We start from the raw sequence: 25,637 nt of genomic DNA on the forward strand, positions 1-25,637 counted from the left end.
TTTGTTTAGTGGCTGGAATTACTACGGCACTCACCAAGCGACTTACGACCGTCTTTCACACTTAACGACCGTCGCGGCATCCCCAGGGTCAGGTGATCCAAATTCAGAGGGCTTGGCCACTGACTCGTATTTACGACGGTGATAGCGTCCCCCCGAGTCATGAGATTCCCCTTTGGCGACTTTCTGACATGCCAAATCAAGGGAGAAGCCAGATTCACTTCACCACCATGTTACTGATTGCAGGGATTCACTTAACTGTGGCAAGACAGGTCGTAAAATGGGGTGGAACTCAACAACTGTTGTAAGTCGAGGATTACCTGTATGTTGAAGAACAGGAGTTTCATCCTTCCTACAAGGATAGCACTTAGCAGTAGCACTTGTTACCGCTTCACAGGGCTTTTCCAACCCTCTCGAAGTGGTTTACAGAGTCAGCCTCTTGCCCCCAACAATCTGGCTCCTCATTTGACCCACTTTGGAAGGGTGGAAGGCTGAGTCAACCTTGAGCTGGTCAGGATCGAACTGCTGGCAGTCAAGCAGAATTAGCCTGCAATACTGCATGCGAACCACTGTGCCACCACAACTGGTAGGTAGATAGATAGATAGATGATAGATAGATATAGTGTTTATATACCACTTCCTAGTGCTTCACACAGCCCTCTCTAAGTGGTTTACAGCCTATTGACCCCCAACAATCTGAGTCCTCACTTTACCAACCTCAGAAGGACAGAAAGCTGAGTCAACCTTGAGCCGGTAAGGATCGAACTGCTGGCAGTGGGCAGAGTCAGCCTGCATTGCTGCATTCTAACCACCATGCTACCATGGATGGGGAGGGGGAGGGAGGGGAAGGGAAGGGAAGGGAAGGAAGGAAGGAAGGAAGGAAGGAAGGAAGGAAGGAAGGAAGGAAATAACAATAGCCCTTAATCTACCACTTCCCAGGGCTTTTCCAGCCCTCTCTAAGCTGTTTACAGAGTCAGCCTCTCGCCCCCAACAATCTGGGTCCTCGTTTTAACGACCTTGGAAGTTATGGAAGGCTGAGTCAACCTGGAGCCTGGTGAGGATCGAACTCCTGGCCGTGGGCAGAGTCAGCCTTCGTTCTAACCACTGCACCACCACGCCGAGGATGCCCTCCCTGAAATGGCAGGCTGCACTTTTACAGGGAAGTGCCTGACCTTGTGCCGCTCCTCCGCAGAGGCAGCAGAAGCAGAGGCAGCTGCTTGGCCGTCTGCAAGACATGCTCCTCGGACCCACCGCCGACGAGCAGACCACGTGCGAGGTGCTGGACTACTTCCTGAGGCGCCTCAGCTCATCCCAGGTGGCCTCGCGGGTGCTGGCCATGAAGGTAAGGAGCCCCAGACCCCACCAGTCCGTGCCCAGCTTAGAGCAGGGAAGGAGGCCATTCCAAGTCTTGCTAGGTGGAACAGGGATAAAATATGGCTGTGCCGCCTCTTTTTTGGTGCACCTTCTTCTGTCCTTTCCCCAGAGGGCCATCAAGGTTTTGTTCAGGGGTGTGTGTGTGTGTGTGTGTGATGAGTTTTGGGGGCTTCCGGCCTGGAGTTTCTGCTCCCTGCTTGCAACTCTTTGAGTGCTGAAGCTTGAAAACATCCATATTCGTCTCTTAAGCCCCAGAGTGCTAGATTTGAGAGACGGCATCTGTGCCAGAAGTCAGTCAGTCAGTCAGTCAGTCAATCTCTCTCCCTCCCTCTCTCCCCCGCTTCTCCTCTTCCTCTTCTTCTTTCCTCCTCCTCCTCCTCCTCCTCCTCCTCCTCCCTCCTCCTCCTCCTCCTCCTCCTCCTCCTCCTTCTCCTTCTCTTCCTCCTCCTCCTTCCCCCCCAGAATAAGCAAAACACTGCTACTTATTCTGGTCTTTAGACTTTTATCTGTAGCGAAAAAAGTCTGATGGTTTTTTCCTGTCATTTATTTTGTTGTCGTTTCCAGTTGCCCATTTCCCCTTAGCCTTTTTCCTTTCTTTTCAACTCCCTTTTTTCCCCCTTCTCTGCTCGCTTGTCTTTTATACGTACATATTTGAAATGCAATAACTTTTTGTAAGAGGGGAAAAGAATTCCCCGTGGGGCTGCCGGCCACCCAATCGGTCAGAAGCGGGCTTTTTTGAACCCCTGGCTCAGGCTGGATGCGAGACCCTCCCCCCGTGTCCTCCTCCCGCCCCCCTGCAGGGCCTGTCCTTGGTTCTTTCTGAAGGGGCCCTCCACGAGAAGGAGGAGAAGGAGGAGAAGGAGCACCCGATGGAGGAAGACCCCTGGGACTTCGAGCTGCTTCAAAGCTACCAGTGGCTTCTGCGAGACCTGCCCAAGCTGCCCTTGTTCGACAGCGTCCGGACCACCACGGCGGTGGCTCTGCAGCAGGTGAACGGCGTGGCGCGACCCTTGGAAGGCTCTCCCGACCCAGGACCCAGGCGGTGTAACGTTGAGTTCCCTTTGCTTCCCGTTCCAGGCCATCCACATGGAGACAGACCCCCAGACCATCAGTGCTTACTTGGTGTATCTTTCCCAGCATGCCCCCGTGGAGGAACAAGGCCAGCATAACAACTTGGCTTTGGTGAGAGAAATCAACCGGTTGGGCGCGGGAGGAGAAGGCGAAGGTCCGTGAGGCGCCTCCTCGTTTAGCAACCAAAGCAAAGTCTGCCTCCCTGCAGGTCGCAAGGCATTCCTCTTGGGGCTCCAAAATTGGTTGATTCTTAAAATCCCCCCCCTTTATTCATTTTAATCAATAACTTAAGGTGGCAGACACACTTAATACTCCTTCCTCCTCCTGTTTTCCCCACAGCAACAACCCTGTGAGGTGGGTTGGGCTGAGAGAGAGGGATTTGCCCCAAATCAGCCAGCTGGTTTTCATGCCTTAGGACAGGACTAGAACTCACAGTCTCCTCATGATTGGCCCAAAGTCATCCAGTCGGTTTTCATGCCCTAAGACGGGACTAGAATTCACCTTCTCCTCATGATTGGCCCAAAGTCACCTCGCTGGTTTTCATGACTAAGGCAGGACTAAAACTCGCCATCTCCTGGTTATTAACCCAAAGTCACCTAGCTGGCTTTTATGTGTAAGACGGGACTAGAATTCACCTTCTCCTGGTTATTGACCCAAAGTCACCCAGCCAGCTTTCATGCCCAAGTCGGGACTAGAACTCACCGTCTCCTGGTTTCCAGTCTGGTGCCTTAACTGCTAGATCAAACTCTTCATCTGGCCCTTCTCTTTCTCTTTTCAATTTATACCTTCACTCCCTTTCTAAATCGGTGCCACCAGCGGTAGAGAGCAGGAGGTCTCCCCCAGAAAAGATCCAGGATGGGTGGGCTGTCCATGCCTCACGAGAAGGACGGAGAGGCGACGTTGGGCTCAGACCCGCCGGAGGGAAAACCGGCATTCCGCTGGTCTTTGGTTGACCTCGAGAGTTCGAGGCCTTCGTTGCTCAGCTGCTTTTATGTTTCTTCCTCTTCTTCTCTGCAGGACGTGGCCCGGCTGATTGTGGAGCGTTCCACCATCATGTCTCACCTCTTCTCAAAGCTCTCCTACTGCTCGGAGTCCGACTCCGTGTTGGTGGCTCTGCTCTCCATCTTCTCGCGCTACATCAAGCGCATGCGCCAGACCAAAGAAGGCGACGAGGTTTACAACTGGGTGAGAGTCCCTCTCTCCTCTCCCCACCTTGGGTCCTATTTTTCCTTTCACCTTCTAGGGCAGGGTTTCTCTACCTCTGCAACTTTAAGAAGGGTGGACTTCAACTCTCAGCATTCCCGCTACTTCAGGAACTCTGGGAGTTGAAGTCCATACATCTTAGTTGAATGGAGAATTCTGGGAGTTGGAGTCCACCCTCCTTAAAGTTGCTGTCCATCTCTGTTCTAGTCGGAGTCCCAAGATCAAGTCTTCCTTCGCTGGAGTGGAGGAGAAACCGCCACGATGCACATCCTGGTGGTCCACGCCATGGTGATTCTGCTGACCCTCGGACCCCCTCAAGGTGAAGGAAAGCTTGCCGTGCAAGCGACCCACAGGGTGGGAGTTTCTATAGCTCACAGGTGCTGGTTGTAGAGGTAGTCCTCAGCTTAACGGCCACAATCAAGCCCAGGATTGATGTTCCTACGTGAGATATTTGTTCAGTGAGTTTTGTCCCCCTTTTATGACTTTTCTTGCCATGGTTGTTAAGTGAAGATGCACTGGCTGGGAAATTCTTGGAGTTGAAGTCCTCAAGTCTTCAATCCTGGGAGTTGAAGTCCTCAAGTCTTCAATTCTGGGAGTTGAAGTCCTCAAGTCTTCAATTCTGGGAGTTGAAGTCCTCAAGTCTTCAATTCTGGGAGTTGAAGTCCTCAAGTCTTCAATTCTGGGAGTTGAAGTCCTCAAGTCTTCAATTCTGGGAGTTGAAGTCCACAAGTCTTCAATTCTGGGAGTTGAAGTCCTCAAGTCTTCAATTCTGGGAGTTGAAGTCCACAAGTCTTCAATTCTGGGAGTTGAAGTCCACAAGTCTTCAATTCTGGGAGTTGAAGTCTACAAGTTTTCAATTCTGGGAGTTGAAGTCCACAAGTCTTCAATTCTGGGAGTTGAAGTCCACAAGTCTTCAATTCTGGGAGTTGAAGTCCTCAAGTCTTCAATTCTGGGAGTTGAAGTCCACAAGTCTTCAATTCTGGGAGTTGAAGTCCACAAGTCTTCAATTCTTGGAGTTGAAGTCCTCAAGTCTTCAATCCTGGGAGTTGAAGTCCTCAAGTCTTCAATTCTGGGAGTTGAAGTCCACAAGTCTTCAATTCTGGGAGTTGAAGTCTACAAGTTTTCAATTCTGGGAGTTGAAGTCCACAAGTCTTCAATTCTGGGAGTTGAAGTCCTCAAATCTTCAGTCCTGGGAGTTGAAGTCTACAAGTTTTCAATTCTGGGAGTTGAAGTCCACAAGTCTTCAATTCTGGGAGTTGAAGTCCTCAAGTCTTCAATTCTGGGAGTTGAAGTCCTCAAGTCTTCAATTCTGGGAGTTGAAGTCCACAAGTTTTCAATTCTGGGAGTTGAAGTCCTCAAGTCTTCAATCCTGGGAGTTGAAGTCCTCAAATCTTCAGTCCTGGGAGTTGAAGTCCTCAAGTCTTCACTTCTGGGAGTTGAAGTCCTCAAGTCTTCAATTCTGGGAGTTGAAGTCCTCAAGTCTTCAATTCTGGGAGTTGAAGTCCACAAGTTTTCAATTCTGGGAGTTGAAGTCTACAAGTTTTCAATTCTGGGAGTTGAAGTCCACAAGTCTTCAATTCTGGGAGTTGAAGTCCTCAAATCTTCAGTCCTGGGAGTTGAAGTCTACAAGTTTTCAATTCTGGGAGTTGAAGTCCACAAGTCTTCAATTCTGGGAGTTGGAGTCCACAAGTCTTCAATTCTGGGAGTTGAAGTCCACAAGTTTTCAATTCTGGGAGTTGAAGTCCTCAAGTCTTCAATTCTGGGAGTTGAAGTCCTCAAATCTTCAGTCCTGGGAGTTGAAGTCCTCAAGTCTTCAATTCTGGGAGTTGAAGTCCTCAAGTCTTCAATTCTGGGAGTTGAGTCTGTCTTCAATCCTGGGAGTTGAAGTCCACAAGTTTTCAATTCTGGGAGTTGAAGTCCACAAGTTTTCAATTCTGGGAGTTGAAGTCTACAAGTTTTCAATTCTGGGAGTTGAAGTCCAAGTCTTCAATTCTGGGAGTTAAGTCCTCAAATCTTCAGTCCTGGGAGTTGAAGTCTCAAGTTTTCAATTCTGGGAGTTGAAGTCCACAAGTCTTCAATTCTGGGAGTTGGTCCACAAGTCTTCAATTCTGGGAGTTGAAGTCCACAAGTCTTCCAGTTGCCAAGGTTAGACATCCCTTCTTTCCGTGTTGCTTTTAAAGCGGACGACGGTGACTTCTACACCCTGCTGGACATTTGGTTCCCCGAGAAGAAGTCGCTCCCCACAGCTTTCCTGGTGGACACCTCCGAAGAGGCCCTGCTCCTCCCCGATTGGCTGAAGCTGCGCATGATTCGTTCGGAGGTGCCTCGCTTGGTGGATGCAGGTAAGAATAGAGTAAGGATAAGAGTGGAATCACCGTTTTATCGTCACCGTGAACGTCCGCTAATCGGCATGCTTCAAAGCGAAATTTCGTCGCACGCAGCTCTCAAAGGGTCACCGCCTCCCATGTACACCATGTAGCATAACCGAAAAAAATAAACAAATGCAGAATTATGCATCTAGACCAGGGGTGTCCAACCTTGGCAACTTTAAGACTTGTGGACTTCAACTCCCAGAATTCCTCAGCCAGCTTTGCTGGCTGAGGAATTCTGGGAGTTGAAGTCCACAAGTCTTAAAGTTGGCTGAGGAATTCTGGGAGTTGAAGTCCACAAGTCTTAAAGTTGCCAAGGTTGGACACCCTGATCTAAACTGTCTGTCTGGCATGACAGTTGAAGAAACAGCTGCAGGATGGTTTTGTAAACACGGATATGGAAAGAAAATCTCCTCCTTTTGCTTTGGAGGGGGTGTTGAATTTGGGGGGGTGTTTTTGTTTATTCCAGCATTGCAAGACCTCGAACCCCAACAACTGCTACTCTTCGTCCAGTCCTTTGGCATCCCGGTTTCCAGCATGAGCAAACTTCTGCAGTATCTGGACCAAGCTGTCTCTCACGACCCTCAGACACTGGAACAGAACATCATGGACAAGAGTAAGAGTAACCCCGGGTTGGGTTTTCCCTTCCCTCCCCTCGCCCGCCCTGCGAGACTCTTCCCGGCCATTCTTCTGGGATTCTGCCCCAAGCTCTAGGACAAGGGTCTTCAAAATTGGCTGGTTTAAGACTTGTGGACTTCAACTCCCAGAATTCCTGAGCTAACATGACTGAAGGAGGAGGAATTCTGGGAGTTGAAGTCCACAAGTCTTCAAGCTGTCAAGTTTGAAGACCCCTGCTTCTAGGACACGCCTCCGATGGAGATTTCTTCCCTCCTCCCTTACAGACTACATGGCCCATCTCGTGGAGGTGCAGCATGAAAGAGGAGCCACCGGCGGGCAGACCTTCCACTCCCTCCTCACCGCCTCCCTTCCGTCTCACCAAGGTTCGATATTTGGCTTTTGAGAGTCGTTTATGTGTTATGTCATCATTAGAACATAGAATAATACCCTGTTTCTCCAACAATACAGCCTCCCCCAATAGGAAGTCCCAGCATGTTTTATAGGCTTGAAATGAAATTAAGCCCCTCCCCCCCAAAATTAAGGCCTATATTAAAACATGCGAAATGGTGGGGGGGGGGGAATGGTGAGGGGGCTTGCCGTTAGGAAGTACTTTTGTGGCACGTTCATGCAATGCCCCAAACTCGGGATCATAGACATTTTAAAATCTTTATGGAAAGCTAAACAGGGTTGGGACCATTCATGAACTGAAGAAGCTCCTTGGGTGTGAAGGGAAACATCTTCAAAGAAAAAGAAAAGTCCAGTTGCCTCTTGAAAAAGGACCTTTGGGACAACCATGAGCTGGATGGTTGAGAATCTGCATAAACATTGCTCTGGGTGTGTGTGTGGAGAGAGAGAGAGAGGAGAGGGAGAGAAAGAGAGGGAGAGAAAGAGAGAGACAGATACAGAGAGAGGGGAGGGGAGAGAAAGAGAGACAGATAGAGGGGAGGGAGAGAAAGAGAGAAGAAAGAGAGACACAGAGGGAGAGAGAGGGAGAGAAAGAGAAAGAGAGACACAGATACAGAGAGAGGAGAGGGGAGAAAGTGTGAGATACAGAGAGAGAGAGAGAAAGAGAGAGAGGGAGAGAAAGAGGGAGAGAAAGAGAGAGAGAGAGGAGAGGGGCTCTGGATCCCCAGGGCCTTGAAAACATCCCACTGACAAGGTTTCATCTGCCTCGCTGTTCAGAGGGTGATGATGCCCCACGCATCAAATCCAGCCTTGAGGTCCCCCAAGGGCAAGGAAGGAGCCGAGCCTTAGCCCAGTTCCCGATCGTCGATCCCGAAGCTGACCTGGCGGGCATCCTTCTCCAGGTAACGGACAGGTCAACTCATCAAACATTCCTAGGCTTGTTTTAGTAGTTGCCATTAAAAAAAGGGGGGGAAGGAAATCTGGAAGAGCAGTGCAGCAGTTTGAAATTGAAAATACATTCCAACTCTTTATCTTTAAAAGATTGTAACTAAACTACCAGAGCTTTTGCCTGAGAATATATTTAATTGGAGAATGTGATTGATGACACCGCGGAGGTGCTCAGTTGGAGAATCTGGTTTAGGAGACACCCAGGGGTGGGAGGAACAGGGTCCCAGGGGACTGTAAATGACGTAGGCCAGAGTTGGCTTCATACAGGGCAGTGCCAGTATATGTCGCCTCTAATGAATCCTTGGAAGTTTTTTTTTTTTTTTACGGGGAGGAAAGGGCCCTGATCCCCTTTCATTAGCTGGGAAAACAGGATTTAAAAAGAGCATTTGTGCACAGCACCTTGCTGGAAGTAAAGTGTGCATTATCGTGGTTTGTCAAGTCTTATCTGGGCTCTGTCGTCCTCCCAAGTGTGTGTGTTTCGTTATCTTTTGAAGTGGGCCATTCCTTATCCTGCCCTGTCCCGTTAATTGCTGCAGTTGTGGTTTGCGTTGGTTTTTATTTATAATCTATACGTACTTTGGGTTTGGATGGAATTTCTTCCCTTTAAAAACGGTTCTGGGGAGAGTTTTTTCTCCAGCCGATGATAACTGGACATTGGGGGCCAAGTTGGAGGAATTAAAGGGACTTGACCTACTTTTGGGACTTTGTTGCTTTTGTGCCACGCCCCTTTGATGTCATCACAGGCCTTTTCTCTTAATGGGCCCTGGATTCACTTAACGAACTTGGGGTGATTTGCTTAATAGTTACTGCAAAAAAAAAAAAAAAAAACCAAATAAAATCAGGCCAGTCACGTAGGCCACCTGCTTTACAGCCGTCGCCACTTCTGACCGTAAAAGGCAGGTTCCGTTAACGGTCATAAGTCGAGGACAGCCTGAAAGAGACTATCCTCTGGAGGGATGGGAATCTTTGAAGGAACAGGCACCCCTAGTTCAGCAGTGAGCGAAACAGCTTCCTCCCTTTACCAACCGTCTCTCTTTCCTCCGGCCTGTTCAGTTGTTCCCACTGGCTCCGGACCCCCGCTGGCAGAACTCGAACCCGCGGCCCCTCGCCCTGGCTTTGCAGCAGAGCCTCGGCCAGGAGCTGGCTCCCCTGCGCCCAGGAGGAGGCGCCTCGCCCTCGGCCAAGACGGCGGCGGCGCGGCTTCTAAAGGCCCTGGCGGCCCTCTTGAACTCGCCCCACGGAGGAGCCCTGGTGATGGCCATGCACCACAGCCACGTCGTGGCCTGCCCACTCCTGCGCCTGCTGTGGCAGCACCAGGTGAGGCTCCTCTCGGCCAGGGGCCGGAATAACTCAGACCCTGGGCGGGGCTGGGGGAGTGGGGGAGAAGACCCCGAGATGAAAGAATTTTCCGTCCATCAAAATATCCTCGGCTTCTCAACCGCTGGAACTTCCGATGATGGCACTGGGGAAAAAAAAGGACTTGTGACCGTTTTTCACTTATGACCGTCGCAGCATCCCCAGGGTTGCGCGATCCAAATTCCGGCCACCGGCTTGTATTTATGACGGTGGCCGCGTCCCATGGTCACTTTTGATGCCCTTTGGGGCAGGAGCAAGGGCTCTCGGGAGGTCTCATTTGGTCTCGTGGCCCTGCGGTTGAGGCCCTAAGGGGCCAGGAAGACCCTCCTCCTTAAGGGGGAAAAGGGGCTCATATTGGGAGGGGCTCCTGGTCTAAGATTGACGGATCGGAAGGGGCAAATGAGATTCTCCCCCCCCACACACACACACACCCCTTGCCAAAGGAATGAGGAGTAGGAAAGTTTGAATAATCCGGAATATAAGAAGAGGGTCTGTGTGAGCCTTGTCTGGAATAAGGCTTGGGGGGGGGGAGGCCGAGGGGGCGGGAGAGGGAGGGGCAGGCACAGCCAGGAAGGGCCATAATGAAATGGCATGCAGTGGTTTGATTTGATTATTTTAATCTGATTTGCTTTCCTTTGATTTATTTTATAATTGGATGTTATTATTTGATTTGGTTTTTTTTATTTGATTTAATGATTTGATTTTTTGATTATTCAAATCTGATTTGATTTGCTTTGATTTATCTTATTGGATGTTATTATTTGATTTTTGATTTGATCTGATGATTTGATCTGATGATTTGATTTTTGATTTGATTGTATTGTATTTTATGATTTGATTGTATTTATTGTATTTTATTCTATGATTTTGTTTTATTTTTTTAAAATGTACATGCCATCCCTCTCACTGCCACGCGACCCTGTGCTGCTCCTGTGGCCAAACGTCCTGTTTCAAAGCCCCTTGGGCCGTAAAGGCGATTCTCTCCTGGTAGTGGAGGACTTCAGCTCTTGGGATCTTCGCCCGGGGAAGGCTTAGCAAGGAGTAGGACTTTCCTCCCAGGCCTTTTGAAGGGCCCTTTTGGAGCTCAGCAGTTCTACCTGTATAACTCCTCTTCCTCCTCTCCCTCCTCCCAGCGCCACGCTCCCCAAGACGAGGCCTTCTCCTCGCTGTTTTTCAAAGTCCTCATGCAGATGTTACAGTGGCTGGAGAGCCCAGGGGTGGAAGATAGTCTTCTCCGGACGCAGCTCAAGTCCTTCGCGGTTCAGTTTTCATCCCAACATAGGATCAGCGACGGTAGGAAGTACATGGAAAGGATTTTTTGGCGGGGAGCAGCAGATAACTTTCAATTTAAATATCTTTGGTTGGCAACTCTTGAATCTTCCCTGTGGTCACTCTCCAGAGCCCCAGGGACTACATTAACTACTTTTCTGTCTTCAGGCGGTACATTGACCTGACCCAGCGGGCTGCTTCACACAAAGGGGAACCCACCCAAATCCGAATGAAGTTTTGGGTGTTTTGTGAATGCAGCCCTTCAATCTGGCTCTCTAAGGGGTGGGGTTCACGCACCATCCTGAAACAGGAATAAGGTGGGAGACCAGAATCTGAAAGAGACCCAGTTGGCCAAGAGGGGAACAAACATCCTTGTTTGAGCCACATCTCAACAGTCTTGGTTCAGACTCTCTGCATTTTATTCGTGGCCTCTAGAACAGTGTTTCTCTCAACCTTGGCCAAATCAAGATCTGTGGACTTCCAACTCCCAGAATTCCCCAGCCAGCCGGGAGTTGGAAGTCCACACAAATTTAACAACTCTGAGCCTTTTTAGCAGGCATGGAACCAGGGGCCCTTCCCAAGCGGAGCCCATCTTCCTTCCGTGCCACTTCACAGCCCTTTCCTTTCTGTAACTACAGCCCAGGCGGGGTTCTTGCACCTGGCGGACGCGCTGGCCTTCTGCCACAACTCTGAAGTCATCGGCTCCACCGTCCGCGCCATCGTGACCACCTTGAAGTCCAGCAAAAGGTGGAATGTGGAACCAGAGCTTGTCAGCAAAGGTAGGGTTGCCCCTCTCTTCCCATTTCTCCTGCCCTGCCTGTCCTTCTCCTCTTGAGTCTCAGAACACTTTTGTTACTCCCCTTCCAGTCCTCGAAGGCCTGACCAAAACACGCTCGCCATATCTGGAGGAGCTGCTGGTGACCCTCTTCTCCGTGGCCACAGAGAGGACGCCCCATTTCCCTGCTTCTGGGCCCATCTCGGTGGTGACCTCCCTACTGCTCCAGTGCAGACAGGAAAGCTGCATTAAGAAAGAAGCCGAGAACTCCAGGTTGGGTTGACTCTTCTGGTTGGGTTCTTGGTCTTCAGTTCCTTCCTGTCTCCTCCGGGGACTTTGTTCCATTGTTCCACCCGCTGCTGTTTTCCCCCTTCAGTGTCGAAAGCGCCTCTGGTCTCTTCATCGACTGGTTGGAGTTGCTGGATCCAGAAGTTGTCAGCAGCTGCCCTGACCTCCAGCAGAAACTGCTGTTCTCCCGGGATAAGGTGAGGATTGGTCTGGAACATCGGTCAACGTTGAGAAATGGCCGTCCCTCAAGTGCTGGGAAGCCCTACACGGTGTGGGCTTCTTGCAATTTTGAGGATGTGCAAGCAGAATCTGCCTGGTCCAGACAACCATCTCTGGGAGCAGATGCTGCAGAAATCTGTAGGGAGACCATGTAGGCGGAGAAGAGGCAGATCCCGAGGGGCGGAGTCAAGCAAGTCATCAGTTTAGAATCCTTAACATTCTCACAAGCGAATGTATTTTGGATCTGAAGCAAGTTGAGGAAGGTGTCAGGATTCCAGCAATCGCTCTAATTAAATCATGATTCTCGAGCCAAACTTCAAAAAACTTCCAAGGATTCGTTAGAGGCGACATACTGGCATTGCCCTATATGAAGCCAACTCTGGCCTACGTCATTTACAGTCCCCGCTGGGTGTCTCACAAACCAGATTCTCCAATTGAGCACGTTCATAGGCTGGGTGTCATCTTTCACGTTCTCCAATTAAAATATATTTGCAGGCAAAAGCTCTGGTATTTTAGTTACAATCTTTTAAAGAGAAGAGTTGGAATATACTTTCGCTTTCAGCTGCTCTTCCAAGAGTTCCTTCCTCCCCCCCTTTTTTATGGCAACTACTAAAACAGGCCTAGAAATGTTTGATGAGTTGACAGAAGGAAGAACTGGGTAGCCCGATGCAGATTCTTTTCAGAAAACATACAAAGAAACTTGGTTCCACGCATGTACTCAGAACTGAAAGTGCAGGAACCATTTTGGGTGTTGAATTGGGATCAGTTCCAGAGATTGAATCTTTGCTTTGCCTGACTGACACTGCTGCTGGCCTGTTGGTGCCCCTTTTCTAGCCTTTCCTTTTCCCTCCGCAGGGTAAAGACTCCTCTGAATCCGAGCCCCTCCTCTCCTTCCGTCCATACCTTCTGGCACTCCTGACCCACCAGTCCAGCTGGACCACGCTTCACTGTTGCATCAGGACTCTGCTCTGCAGAAGCCAAGAGTGCAGGTAAGGCTGCCAGCATCACCCATGTGTAGAGGACCTGGCCAATAATCCACAGTCTGATCCAGCAAGCTGGTAGAAAGTTCTACTTCGTAGAAGAAGTTGGCATTCGCTCTATGGTGGAACCGTCAAGAAGGGCCTTGTTGCAGGTTGGAAAGCGGATGGTTTCTGAACTTCATTCCTCATTCTTCCATTTCATCGTCCAAGTTGGCCTTTGATTTCCCAAAGTTGTGAGAAAACTTTGCTGTGTGTTGCTGCCTCAGCTTTGGTGATTTACAATCCTGTGGCAGGCATGACTTTAGGCCACAATCATTGCCTTGATCCTGAAGGTGCCAGCAGATCTTTGATAGTTTTCTGCAACTTAGCTACGGCTGGTCTTTTGGAAAGACAGGTTAACAAGAGGGTGAGTGAGAGAGCAAACAGGCGGATGTGGATTTCATGGGAGGGATTGGGTTTCCCCCATCCCAGCTCCCCTTCCGTGGTTTTCTTAAACAATAACAGAGTTGGAAGGGGTCTAGGAAGTCCTCTAGTGTACCTCCAAATAGGTAACTCTATACATTTCACCCAAATGGCTGTCCAGCCTCTTCCTGAAAACCTCCAGTGTTGAAGCACCCACAACTTCTGAAAGGAAGCAGTTCCACTGGTTCATTGTTCTCACTTTCAGTAAATTTCTCCTTAGTTCTAGGTTGCTTCTCTCCTTGATTAGTTTCTATCAGTTGCTTCTTGTGTTGCCTTCAAGTGCTTTGAGGAAGAGGTTGATCCCTTCTTCTTTGGGGCAGCCCCTCAAATATTGAAAGTCTGCTGTCTTATCACCCCAGTCCATCTTTTCATTAAACTGGACATTCCTGCAACAGTTCTTTATATGTTTTAGCCTCCAGCCCGCTAATTGTCTTTGTCGCTTTTCTCTGCGCTTTTCCCAGAGTCTCAACATCTTTTCTTATGTTGTGGAGACCAAAACTGGATGCTGTATTCCAAGTGTGGTCATACCAAGGCGTTATAAAGCAGTAGAATCACTTCCCATGATCTTGATTCTATCCCTGTATTAATGCAGCTTAGGATGGCGTTGGGCTTTTTGGCAGCTGCAGCACCCAGCTGGCTCATATTCTGTTTTAGAAAACAGCCTCCCAAGCGAAAGGCGGTGCAGTGCACAGTTGGGTCTGGGAAGTGGGACTTGGGCAAAAGAGACCGTTGTTCAATGAACAGCCCTTTTGGGTGCTGCATCCTCACTTTGATCTCTCCAAACAGTTTTGACCCAACGGCTTCCTTGGATTTCTTGTGGGCCTGCATTCATATGCCCCGGATCTGGCAAGGGAGAGACCAAAGGATCCCACAGGTACGTGTGTGCCTGTAAACACCGGAAGTGACGAAACGGGCCTATTATTTGGCCTGCAAAGCCTGCAGAGGCTTTTTTTCCAACCCTCCGGGAGGCCGAAAAAGGCCTCAAACCAGCTGAAAATCAGCTGTGAGGCGCAGTGCAGGTAAGAGGGCGGTGGAGGGGGATTGCGCACGCATGCGCAGGGGGTGGGGGTGGGGCGCATTGCCTTCTGGGTGCTGGCGTGCGAGCACGTGCAACCGCCACTTTAAGACTTGTGGACTTCAACTCCCAGAATTCTCCAGCCAGCTTGGCTGGCTGGAGAATTCTGGAAGTTGAAGTCCACAAGTCTTAAAAGTGGCCAAGTTTGGGGACCCCCGCCCTACTTTTTAAAGACCTGGATCCAGTTCATTGACTTTGTTTTGGTCCGAACTGAGTCTTCATTGGATCCGTTCGGATCTCCCGCACCGATCCGGCCTGATCCGTCCCTTCTGGCCGCGGGGTAGAAACGCCGAGAAGAGTTCGTGCTGCGCCTGAAGAGCCCCGAACTGCTGAGCTTGGTGGAGCTCATCCTGGCGGAATCGGAAAGCCGATCCACGAACCCCAAGGAGACCGGCTGTTCGGTCACCCAGTCCCGGCTGCCGCTGCTCCTGAGTTGCTGCCATGGGAACATGCGGAGGATCCAGAAAGTCACCGAGCACCTGATCTCCTCCATCCAGAAGTGGGGAAAGAGGTGGGCCTGCCTTGAACTGAGATCCCATAAGTAAATGAAGGGGAGTGGGCTGTTTCGACTGGCGTGTCGGGAGACCAGAACAGGAAACCCTTTCTGCGGAAGGTTGACAACTGTTGAGATGGGCAACGGTTAAGTGAGTCTTGCAAGTCTGATTGAGCTGAATCTCCTGTTGTTCCTCCTCCTCCCTCCTTTCCTCCTCCCCCTTCCTCCTCCTCCTGCCCTCTCCTCTTCCTCCCCTTCTCCTCTTCCTCCCCCTTCCCCTCTCCTTCCTCTCCCTCTTCTCCTCCCTTTCCTACTCCTCCCCCTCTCCTCTTCCCTCCTTTCCTCCTCCTCCTCCCCTTTTTCTTCCCCCTCCCCCTGCCCTCTCCTCTTCCTCCCTCCTCTTCCTCCCTCTTCCCCTCCTCTTCCTCCTCTCCCTCTTCTCCTCCCCTTCCTCCCCCTCCCCTCTCCTCTTCCTCCTTTCCTCCTCCTTCTCCCCTTTTTCTTCCCCCTCTCCCTCTTCTCCTCCTCCCTTCTCCTCCTCCTCTTCTCCTCTCCCTCCTCCCCTCCTCCTCCCTTCCTCCTCCCCTCCCCTGCCCTCCTCTTCCTCCCCTTCTCCTCCTCTTCCTCCCTCTTTCCCTCCTCTTCCTCCTCTCCCTCTTATCCTCCCCTTCCTCCTCCTCCCCCTCTCCTCTTCCTCCTCCCCTTTTTCTTCCCCCTCTCCCTCTTCTCCTCCTCCCCTTCTCCTTCTCCTCTTCTTCCTTCTCCTCTCCTCCTCCTCCCCTCCTCCCCCTTCCTCCTCCCCTCCCCCTGCCCTCTCCTCGTCCTCCCCTTCTCCTCTTCCTCCCCTTCCCCTCCCTCTTCCTCCTCTCTCTCTTCTCCTCCCCTTCCTCCTCCTCCCCCTCTCCTCTTCCTCCTCTCCTCCTCCTCCCCTTTTTCTTCCCCCTCTCCCTCTTCTCCTCCCCCTTCTCCTCCTCTTCTTCCTTCTCCTCTCCCTCCTCCCCTTCTTCTCCCCTTCCTCCTCCTCCTCATATCTACCTGAGTCTTCTGAATGTTATCTGGACTTAGTGACTCTCTATGTCTCTCTGAAATCCTCTCCGAGGCGGCCTATTCTGGGCTGCAGCTGATTAATCCCAAAACTGCTGTCTGATCCTTCTGCGGTCCTCCGTCCAGATGTGTTTGGAATCCCTTCTTTGGCCTCCAAGGGAATAAATGTCCCGTTTTTTGCAAAACCCAGCAGCCGAACTCGACCTTGGACGGGAGCGGCAGCGCTGCTAAAATCTGCAAGCTCCGTGCTGATTTGCCGGAAGCGCTCCCCTCCAACCCTCCCCTCTCGTTTCAGCTCCATGGGAAGACAGTGCCAAGATCTCCTGCTACAAATGTACCTTCAGCTGCCGGAGCTCTTGGTACCGAGGCCCGAGACTCTCTTGTCCTGCGAAGGGGCCACCGACAGCAGCCTCTGCAAGGTAACGTTGCTCTGGTTGGGCACAGAAGTTTGGGCAACGGAGTCCTGCGGGGTTTTTTTGTGTTGCTCTCCCCAAGTTTAGAAGTCACCGTCTCCTTCCCAGGAGGGCTGTGAGAGTCAAAAAGAGGGCTGTGAAAATATCTACAGACCCTGGGGAATTCTGGGAGCCGCAGTTCACCACCCTTAACTCTGACAGTAAAGGTAATAATAGTAAAAGTCGCCAAGGTTGGACAGCCCTGGGTTAATCAATCGATCGACCTTTATTGTCAAGAGTACAAGGTGTACAATGAGATTGGCTGAGCCTCCCTTCGTGCACACACACACACACACACCCAACACAACTCACAGCGAAGACAGAAAGTCCCTAACCCAGTGAATCTTCCTAACAAAAACACAGTCTTATTGCATCATGTGAATTTATTGCACAACGCCCTGGGCAAGTCTGTCTTACTATGTTGACATGAAGTTATTTTCCATCCAGGAGTCTTGACAGCCACGGGTAGAAACTGTTCTTCAGCCTGTTGGTGCGGCTGGCTCTGCTTCTCTATCTCCCACCCGACGGTAGGAGAGTGAAGAAGGGCTGACCAGGGTGTGAGTGGTCCCTGAGGATTTTCCTCCCTCTTCTAAGGCAGTGAGCCCTAGCGAGGTCATCTAGCAGTGTCAGGGAACAGCTCACAATGTTTTGTGCTGTGCTCACCACCCTCTGTAGCGTCTTTCTGCCTGCGGCTCTCAAGCCAGTATACCACACCGTCGTGCAATGTGGGAGGACGCTTTCCATTGTGGACCAGTAAAAGGAGGCCATCCAGTCGTTGCTCCACTTTGTTCTTACCTGTTACCTGTTTAACGCGACCGTGTCTCTGCAGCTGGACAGCCTGATCCACCGGTTCATCACCCTCCTGGCCGATGCCGGCGATGTGAAGATGAACGAAGGCCGGCTCTGGGACGCCAATATGGCATGTCGGAAGCTGGCCGTGGCTCACCCCATCCTCCTGCTCCGGTGCGTGGCCCCTTGGCACATTGGGGGTTGGTTTTTTTGCAAGAGTTTTTGGCCACACAAAGACCAAAGGGAGGCATTACCTCTGCTGCTTCCAGAGTCGCAACCCCCACTCAGTCCTGTTAGCATCTTCAGGTTGCAGGTGTGTTTGTGTGTGTGTGTGTGTGATTGTGTGACTTTGTCCTTTCTGCTCCAAGCCGGAACCCTCCCCTTTCTTTGGATCTTGGAATGTGTGAAAGAGCAGGAAAGCTAAAAAAAAAAAAGGAACTCCTCCCCCCCCCACACACACATTTTTTTATTATGAGTGGTCGCACAGCCAGTCAGATGTTTAAACTGGATTTTGCATAGTTTTATCCACGTATCGAGTCCTTGCCAAGGGCCTGGGATAGGCCGATGTGGACGTTTGATGGAATTAAGAGTCTCATCGCAGGATGTAAGCTGTTCAAGCTGCCTTTTGCAATTGACTGATGTGGGTTTTGTCAATGCCGATGGTGTCAATTGTCTATTGTTATGGTTTGTCACACAGCCAGCCAGACGTTTAGACTGGATTTGGCACTTTGGTCCACCTACAAAGGCCTTCCCAGGAACTGGGATGCTAGGCAGGTGTGGATGTTTGATGGGATCAAGGGTCTCATCGCAGGATGTAAGCTGTTCCGAGTCAAGCGGCCTTTTGCAATCGACCGATGGCGGTTTTGTCAACAAAAATACTGATGGGGATTTTGTTCAAGCGGCGCTCCAGATATTTTTGAGATTGCAGTGGTTTCTTTTTTTTATTATTATTATCAAACTTAGCCATCCGACTCCACGGCACAGTGTGCCCTCCCCTCCTAAGGTGGCTCCTCTTCCTCCCGTGTCCCTTCCCAGGCACCTGCCGATGATTGCTGCTCTGCTGCATGGCCGGATCCACCTCAATTTCCAGGAATTCCGCCAGCAGAAGCATCTCGCCTTCTTCCTTCACGTGCTCGGCATTCTGGAGCTCCTGCAGCCTCAAGTTTTCCAGAACGAGCACCAGGGGGCGATGTGGGACTGTCTCCTTTCCTTCATTCAGTTGCTTCTGGTAGGGGAGGGGCTGCGGCTTTGGGAAGGGGTGGGCTACATCCTGCAGACAGACAGACAGACAGACAGACACAAACACCTGCGCCAGGATAGCAGAGAGTACCGTCCCAGGAGCCCACCTGGGACAATCACCCAGAAGGTTGCTGCATCGTCTCCAGCAGGACTGGGTGACAGCTCTGAGCAGGTCCAGGGGCAGACTTATCTGGCTGCTGTTCTAGAACGACCTTTGGAAGAGAATCTCTGGGGCTCAAGGTCGAATTGTGGGGGTCTTGGTGCTCTCTGAGCTTGGTGGTTCTCATGATCCAACTAGGGAATATTATCAGTGCTAGAGAGGAGTGGGGTTGTGGATGGAGAAGGAGAAGAGAAAGGAGGAGGAGAAGACGGAGAAGAGGAAAAGGAGAGGAAGAGAAGGAGGAGGAAAAGGGGAGGAGGAGGACTATGGGGTCCTTAGTGCTCTCTGAGTTTGGTGGTTTTCTTGCGGACCTTTCATGACCCCACTAAGCAACACCATAAACCATAGAAATCACATGAGCCAAGCTGAGATAGCACCAAGGCCTCCCCAGAAGGGCACCTGGCCTGACCTCCCACAGTTCTTCCAATTTCTTAGGCAAAGTTCATAGAAGCCGGGAATCCTGGTTACTTCTGAGCAGGACTTGGGACACCTCTCTTTGCAGAAACGGGTTTCAGTCTTAAAAAGGCGGACATTCTGCACCCAACCAAGGTTCCTCAGAAGTGGTCCAGGCCAAACCCAGGTTGTCTGTCTGTGTGGGACAGTCCTGAGAAGATCCTAGAAGCTAAGTTCTCCCCAGGTTGCTTCAGAGGCCCCTCACCTGCGCTCGGTCTTTCTTTTTTTGCTTCAGAGCTACCGGAAGTCTTCTCGCCACCTGGCCTGCTTCATCACCAAATTCGTGCAGTTCATTCACAAGTACATCACTTCCAATGCTCCGGCCGCCGTCTCCTTCCTGCAGAAGCACTCCAGTCCCCTCCAGTAAGTCTCCTGTCTGGGTCCCAGTTGGGCGTTGAGGGCTGTGTCCGCATTCCAGAAAACCTCCACTCCAACCAGTAACTCCGAGACAGGCATCTTCTCAAAAGTTCTTTTTTTTATTTGGATAGTAAACTGGCACATCTGGGGAATCCCAAATCTGAAAGTTCTGGGTTTCCTTGCAATAAGAAAAAAAAACTACAAATCCACCCCCTGCCCCCATCATCGCATCACATGCCCCAATCACCATCCATCCCAATGAGACTTCCCCTCACCCAGGTGCAGAATTAACATGACCTTGACTTAGAAAAAGAATGCTATTATGTCTAACCACATACAGTCCAAGAAATTCCCCCCTCCCATTTTGCAATGCTCAAAATGTGGCAGTGTGGGAGCTCCCAAAGCTGACAGGCTAAGCCCAAGAGCTGGGGCAGTTTTGCTCAAGGCCTCCACGCTTACCTTTGGCTTCTCTGCAGTGACCTTTCCTCGGACAACAACGACCTGGCGATGCTGAAATCTCTTCTGGCTGGTCTCAGCCTGCCCAGTCGGGCTGGCGCTTCGGATCGGGGAGCTGAAGATGAAAAGAACGGTGAGTCTCGGAGTCTTTGTGGGCAGATGGTTGGGAGGTGAGTCACCTCGTTGGTTCTAAAGCAGATAACCCTGGTGGATTTGCCAGTGGAGCTCTTGAGTGATCGAAGGACACTTGGTTTGTGTACAAACCAGATCCCTCACCAGTACAGTGGAGTGGAAGTTAGTTGCTCTAGGAAGTACCTAGCAATAGCCCATAGACTTATATATCGCTTCCCAGTTCTTTGCAGTTCTCTCTAAGCGGTTTACAGAGTCAGCCTCTTGCCCCAGCAATCTGGGTCCTCATTTTACCAATCTTGGAAGGATGGAAGGCTGAGTCAACCTTGAGCCAGTCAGGATCGAACCTCTGGCGGTGGGCAGAGTTAGCCTGTAATACTGCATTCTAACCTCTGGGAGGGAAGGGAAGGGAAGGAAAGGAAGGGAGGGAGGGAGGGCAACAGCCCTAAGGCTTATATACTGCTTTACAGCCCCCTCTAAGCGGTTTACAGAGTCAGCAATCTGGGTCCTCATTTTACCGACCTTGGAAGGACGGAAGGCTGAATCAATCTTGAGCCAGTCAGGATCAAACTGCTGGCAGTGGGCAGAGTCAGCCTGCGGTAGCCCTTAGACTTCTATACCGTCGTGTGGTTTCAGATGAGGCCGCAGCTGGATCTTTGCCCCTGGTCAGCGTCTCCCTCTTCACGCCACTCACCCCCGCTGAAATGGCCCCCTACATGAAGAGCCTGTCCAGGGGTCAGAACGTCGAGGGTAAGTCAAAGCGAGCCCCGCTCGGCTGGGGGATTCTGGGAGTTTAAGAGTCCACACCTCTTAAAACAACCAAGGTCGACAAACGCTGCCTTGATGAAGTCTGTCTACAGCCCCATTGTAAATTGGCACCTTTTTTTTTTTTTTGAGCATCCCAAAGAGGCCTGTGAATCGACAGCTGCCCCCTCCCTGCCATTTTCTTTGTTTGTTTTTTTATCGCTTTCAAATTGTTCCTTTCTTTCCCTTCCATTTCTTAGATATCTTGGAGGTTCTGACCGACATCGACGAGATGGCTCGGCGGAGGCCGGAAATCCTTGCTTTTTTCTCTGTAGGTCAACTCTCCTCTTCTTCCTCCTCCTCCTCTGTTTTTTGTTGGGGGTTTCTCCTGTGGGATCCCCGGTCCCTGGCAGTTTTGGTAGGGGTAACAGAATTTGGTAAAACTGAAAACCACACACCCCAACTGATCTTCCCTGAGTTGTCTTGTAAGGACCCAACAGTCGTCCTCCTCCTCCTCTTCTTCCTCCTCCTCCCCTCCTCCTCCTTTCTGCAAACTTCTTCTAGCACATGATGTTACCTAGTTGGGTACTGAAACAATCCAAGAATCCCCTCCTGTCAACACTGATGATCTTCCCTAGAACTCTGCACAAGGGCTTGGCCTTGGCATGCTCACCAGGTGTTTCCCCCCTCCCTCCCTCCCTCCCTTTTCTGCCCTTCTCAGACTCACTTGCAAAAACTGATGAACTCCGAAGAGGAAACTTGCCGGAATCTGGCTTTCAACCTCGCTCTGCGCTCCATTCAGAATAATCCCAGGTACTGGGGCCCAGAGGGGAGGGGGCTAAGAGGAGGTCAGGGCTCAGCTCTGAGGAGGAACCCCCAGCCCCAGAAAAGACCTCTAACCCTCCGCCTGGCCGGCCTGAGGTAGCAAAGGTTGATTCTCACCCTCCTCGGTTCCTTTTTCTTTTTTTGTGTACGTCTCTTTCTCTCTCCTCCTTTCCTTTTTTCAAACCTGCAGCATTGCGGCCGATTTCCTGCCCACCTTCATGTACTGCCTTGGCAGCTGCGACTTCGAAGTCGTCCAGACCGCCCTGAGAAACCTGCCCGAATACACCCTGCTCTGCCAAGGTGAGTCCAGGCTCTCACCTGACCTGGCACCCCAAACCCCAGCCTTGCAAAGGGGTCCTAAAGAGAAGGTGGCTCCCATAATCCCTCACCATCAATCATCTGGGTAATGGGAATTGTTATCTAGAATAGTGGAAGGCTTGAGGTGGGGGAGGGGGGGGAGAGAAAATGCTGAAATACAGCATTGGGATAAACCATGCATCAGTTAATAAAGGCAGGTCTGTCGTAACGTTGAACGGTTGTGATCCATCGGTCGTAAACGATTCTTGTTTTAAAAGGAGGAGTTATTTATTTATTTAGCGTATGGCCTTTACGGATGTTATGCAATCACTGATATACAAAGTTAGTTTAAATAAAGCATTAGGATATATGGATGGATGGATGGATGAACGGACAGGTAGGTAGGCAGGTAGATGATAGGTATGTAGAGAGAGAAATAGATGTAGATGATAGATTAGGTAGGTAGGTAGATGGATGGATGGATGATTGGTAGATGGTAGGTAGGTAGAAATATAGATGATAGGTAGAGAGAAATAGAGGTAAATGATAGGTAGGTAGGTAGATAGGTAGATAGATGGATGATAAGTAGATAGATGGGTGATGGGTAGATAGGTAGAAAGAGATAGATGATAGGGAGAGAGAGAAATAAAGGTAGATGATAGATGGATGGCTGGATAGATGGGAGAGATAAATGGATGATAGGTAGATGGATGATAGGTAGATAAGAAGGTAGAGAGAGAAATATAGATGATAGGTAGATAGATAGAGAGATAGAAATAGAGGTAGATGATAGGTAGGTAAATTGATGATAAGTAGATAGATGGATGATAGGTAGGTAGGTGGATAGAGAGAGAGAGAAATAGATGATAGGGAGAGAGAAATAGAGATAGATGATGGATGGATAGATAGATAATAGGTAGGTAGGTAGGTAGGTAGATGGCAGAGATGGATGATAGGTAGATAGGGAGAGAGAGAAATATAGATGATAGGTAGAGATAGAGAGATAGATACAAATAGAGGTAGATGATAGGTAAATAGATGGATGATAAGTAGATAGATGGATGGTAGGTAGGTAGAGAGAATAGATGATAGGGAGAGAGAGAAATAGAGGTAGATGATGGATAGATGATAGGTAGGTAGGTAGAGAGATAGATGGCAGAGATAGATGGATGATAGGTAGATAGGTAGAGAGAGAGAAATATAGATGATAGGTAGATAGAGATAGAGAGATAGATAGAAATAGAGGTAGATGATAGATAAATGGAGAAGGAGAGAGAGAGAGAGAGGTATATAATATGTGGCTAATACAATATAGGAGATAAAAATTTAAACTAAGATAAAAGCATAATAAAACCACCACCAAACGAAGCCATAGAATTGCAATGTGTCCCACGTTACAACTCAGTTACCTCCCGGAGGTAGCCATCTAACTGCTTCTGCTGCACCTGTGGGGAGACCATCCCAGGCGCCTTGGAATATCCTAAGGAGAGACACCCTTGAGCTAAAAGAGGAGCGTTCAGGTGTTTCGTTTCACTCTTATTTCCCTAACCTTTCCTTTCCCCTCTTCTTCCCTCCCGGTCCCAGAACACGCGGCTGCCCTGCTCCAGAGGGCCTTCCTGGTGGGCATGTACGGACAGATGGACACCAGCACCCAGATCTCAGAAGCCCTGAAGATTTTGCACATGGAGGCCATGATGTGAAGGGTGGAGGAGCAGATCCAAAGGCGGACGTTGTCTCAGGTGGCCGGCCAGCCCTTCTGTGGACAAGACCAACATCCACGAGCTGGAACTTCTCCGATGGAAGAAGAGACTTGGAAGGATCCCAGGAATGTGTTTCCCTTCTGGATCCTGGCTTGATCGAGAAGGAAGACGTTTCCCCGTCCTCACATTCCTTCATCCACGGTGGTCACAAGTCGAGCAGGAGGAGTGATTTTATTTTGAGGATACGGAGCTTTAAAAAATAATAATATTGGGGGTGCTTTGTTAAACCCTTCCTGGGGATCAGATTCCGTCCCATAGGACAGGGGTAACAAACCTTGGCAACTTTTTAAAGGCTTGTGGGCTTCAACTCCAAGAATTCGGGAAATTGAAGGCCACAAGACTTAAAAGTTGGCCAAGGTTGGAAACTTCGGCAGTAGAACATCCAAACGGTCTCCTTTTCTTACCCCTTTTTTTAAATTAAAACATTGTGTTTCGTGCTCTTTCCAAAAATATACAACTCTTCCTTTTGATTTTCCGCTGGGTTTTTTTTTGGCTTTGCTCCATTGCGGCTAAATAATACGGATCGTCCTCCTCAACTTACAACCACAACTGAGACCAACATGTGGTTAAGTGAGACACTTGCTGAGTGAGTTTCGCCCCGTTTTACGGCCTTCCTCGGCCTCGTGTCGTTAAGCGAATCACAGCATTCGATAAGCCAATGACCCGGTTGTTAAGTGAAATCGGGCTTTTCCCCATCCACCTTCGCTTGCCAGAGGTCACAAAAGAGGGATGGCGTGACCTTGGGGCATAGCAACGGTCGTAAGTATGAGTCAGTCGGTTTTGATCACGTGAAACCGTGGGGCTGCCGCAAAGGTCCTAGCTGAGAAACGGTCCTAAGTCACTTGAAGTCATGGTCACTCAATGAAACTGTTGTGAGTCGAGGACAGTATGAGGAGTCAATTGGGAAGAATTACTAGTAACAATCCATTGTGCCAAAAGTAAAACCTGCCCCCACCACCCCAAGAGATGGAATTAGCCAATTGTCACCATAGCAGATGGAGCACCCTTATTTAGGGGCACTCTATCTTAGAATAGAGCTGCAGAGTCGGAAGGGACCTTGGAGGTCTTCTAGTCCAACCCCCTGCTTTAAGCAGGAAACCCTATGCTGCTATTTCAGAACAAATGGATCTCCAATCTGTTCCACCGGGCGAGCCAACTGCCCCACTGGCTGCCCTTGAGGCACCTTGGGGAGGGCCAGGTGAGGCTCCCAGAAGGATGTGCCTGGCCTTCCCAGCCTCTCTCTCTCTCTCTCTCTCTCCATCTCCACTTCGGCCAGAGCTTCAAAATCCCCCTCAAGCCACCAGCTTCTCACCTCGGAAATTGCTTCCACCTCCGGAGAGAGAAGGAACAAACCGTTTATATTCGGCCGCCTCGGCTTCAGCACGTGGCTTTAGTGGCCACAGAGGGCCTGGAATGAAATCCGAGGCTAATCACGGAGTGGTTTCCCCCGGGCAGCTTAAGGATGATGAATTTGGCTTAACCAGCCACCGAGTGGCTTTTAAGCGCTGACTCGGGCCAACGACCGGCCAGATTTGTGAGCGCTGCTGTCTTGGCGCCTGGCTCGGTTTGCTTTCCGAGAAAATCGGGGAGGGGAAAAGAAAAAGAAAAAAGGCTGGAATTCAGCTGCTTCGTTTCTCTCTCCCAACCTCCCCCTCCCCCCCTTTGAAGAATTCCTGGGGAAAATAGTTCCAAGTTGGAAGCATCAGTGAAGAAGTCCGAATATGGTAAAAACAAAAATTACTCAGGGCTTCTTAATTGATTCCAATTGCAGAAATGGGGCTTCAGGGATGGAATCTGAATTTAATTCCTTCCATCTTGTCTCCCTTCTTTGCAGGATTCCTAGGGAAAATATTTAGAATAGAATAGAATAGAATAGAATAGGAAAGAATAGAATAGGAAAGAATAGAATAGAAATAGAAATAGAATAGAATAGAATAGAATAGGATAGAATAGAATAGAATAGAATAGAATAGAATAGAATAGAATAGGAAAGAATAGAATAGAATAGAATAGAATAGAATAGAATAGAA

The 25,637-nt window shown here is 50.0% G+C and overlaps 1 protein-coding gene across 2 annotated transcripts in view; it reads left to right on the forward strand.

Moving 5' to 3' along the window:
- Positions 1 to 24,077, forward strand: part of INTS1 (integrator complex subunit 1) — a 41,064-nt gene extending 16,987 nt beyond the window's left edge. The window contains exons 21-47 of one of the 2 annotated variants that reach the window (XM_087942230.1): positions 1,190 to 1,339; positions 2,172 to 2,360; positions 2,449 to 2,553; positions 3,460 to 3,627; positions 3,853 to 3,964; positions 5,826 to 5,987; positions 6,484 to 6,630; positions 6,917 to 7,015; positions 7,815 to 7,939; positions 9,039 to 9,302; positions 10,475 to 10,634; positions 11,249 to 11,389; positions 11,478 to 11,658; positions 11,762 to 11,870; positions 12,748 to 12,881; positions 14,121 to 14,208; positions 14,694 to 14,920; positions 16,242 to 16,365; positions 17,228 to 17,361; positions 18,223 to 18,415; positions 19,275 to 19,402; positions 19,873 to 19,985; positions 20,618 to 20,731; positions 20,986 to 21,056; positions 21,447 to 21,538; positions 21,741 to 21,850; positions 23,432 to 24,077. In XM_087942230.1, the coding sequence (XP_087798356.1) occupies positions 1,190 to 1,339; positions 2,172 to 2,360; positions 2,449 to 2,553; positions 3,460 to 3,627; positions 3,853 to 3,964; positions 5,826 to 5,987; positions 6,484 to 6,630; positions 6,917 to 7,015; positions 7,815 to 7,939; positions 9,039 to 9,302; positions 10,475 to 10,634; positions 11,249 to 11,389; positions 11,478 to 11,658; positions 11,762 to 11,870; positions 12,748 to 12,881; positions 14,121 to 14,208; positions 14,694 to 14,920; positions 16,242 to 16,365; positions 17,228 to 17,361; positions 18,223 to 18,415; positions 19,275 to 19,402; positions 19,873 to 19,985; positions 20,618 to 20,731; positions 20,986 to 21,056; positions 21,447 to 21,538; positions 21,741 to 21,850; positions 23,432 to 23,547 (3,756 nt within the window). In that variant the 3' untranslated portion in view covers positions 23,548 to 24,077. Of the gene's footprint in view, positions 1 to 1,189; positions 1,340 to 2,171; positions 2,361 to 2,448; positions 2,554 to 3,459; positions 3,628 to 3,852; positions 3,965 to 5,825; positions 5,988 to 6,483; positions 6,631 to 6,916; positions 7,016 to 7,814; positions 7,940 to 9,038; positions 9,303 to 10,474; positions 10,635 to 11,248; positions 11,390 to 11,477; positions 11,659 to 11,761; positions 11,881 to 12,747; positions 12,882 to 14,120; positions 14,209 to 14,693; positions 14,921 to 16,241; positions 16,366 to 17,227; positions 17,362 to 18,222; positions 18,416 to 19,274; positions 19,403 to 19,872; positions 19,986 to 20,617; positions 20,732 to 20,985; positions 21,057 to 21,446; positions 21,539 to 21,740; positions 21,851 to 23,431 lie in introns of both variants that reach the window. The other variant, XM_087942229.1, reaches the window with a different exon arrangement.
- The last annotated feature ends 1,560 nt before the right edge of the window (positions 24,078 to 25,637 follow it).

The sequence above is a fragment of the Notechis scutatus genome, chromosome 12, assembly GCF_049901735.1.
Source record: "Notechis scutatus isolate UNSWTSFEM ecotype Mainland chromosome 12, rNotScu1.2, whole genome shotgun sequence".
In the NCBI taxonomy this organism is placed as follows: domain Eukaryota; kingdom Metazoa; phylum Chordata; class Lepidosauria; order Squamata; family Elapidae; genus Notechis; species Notechis scutatus.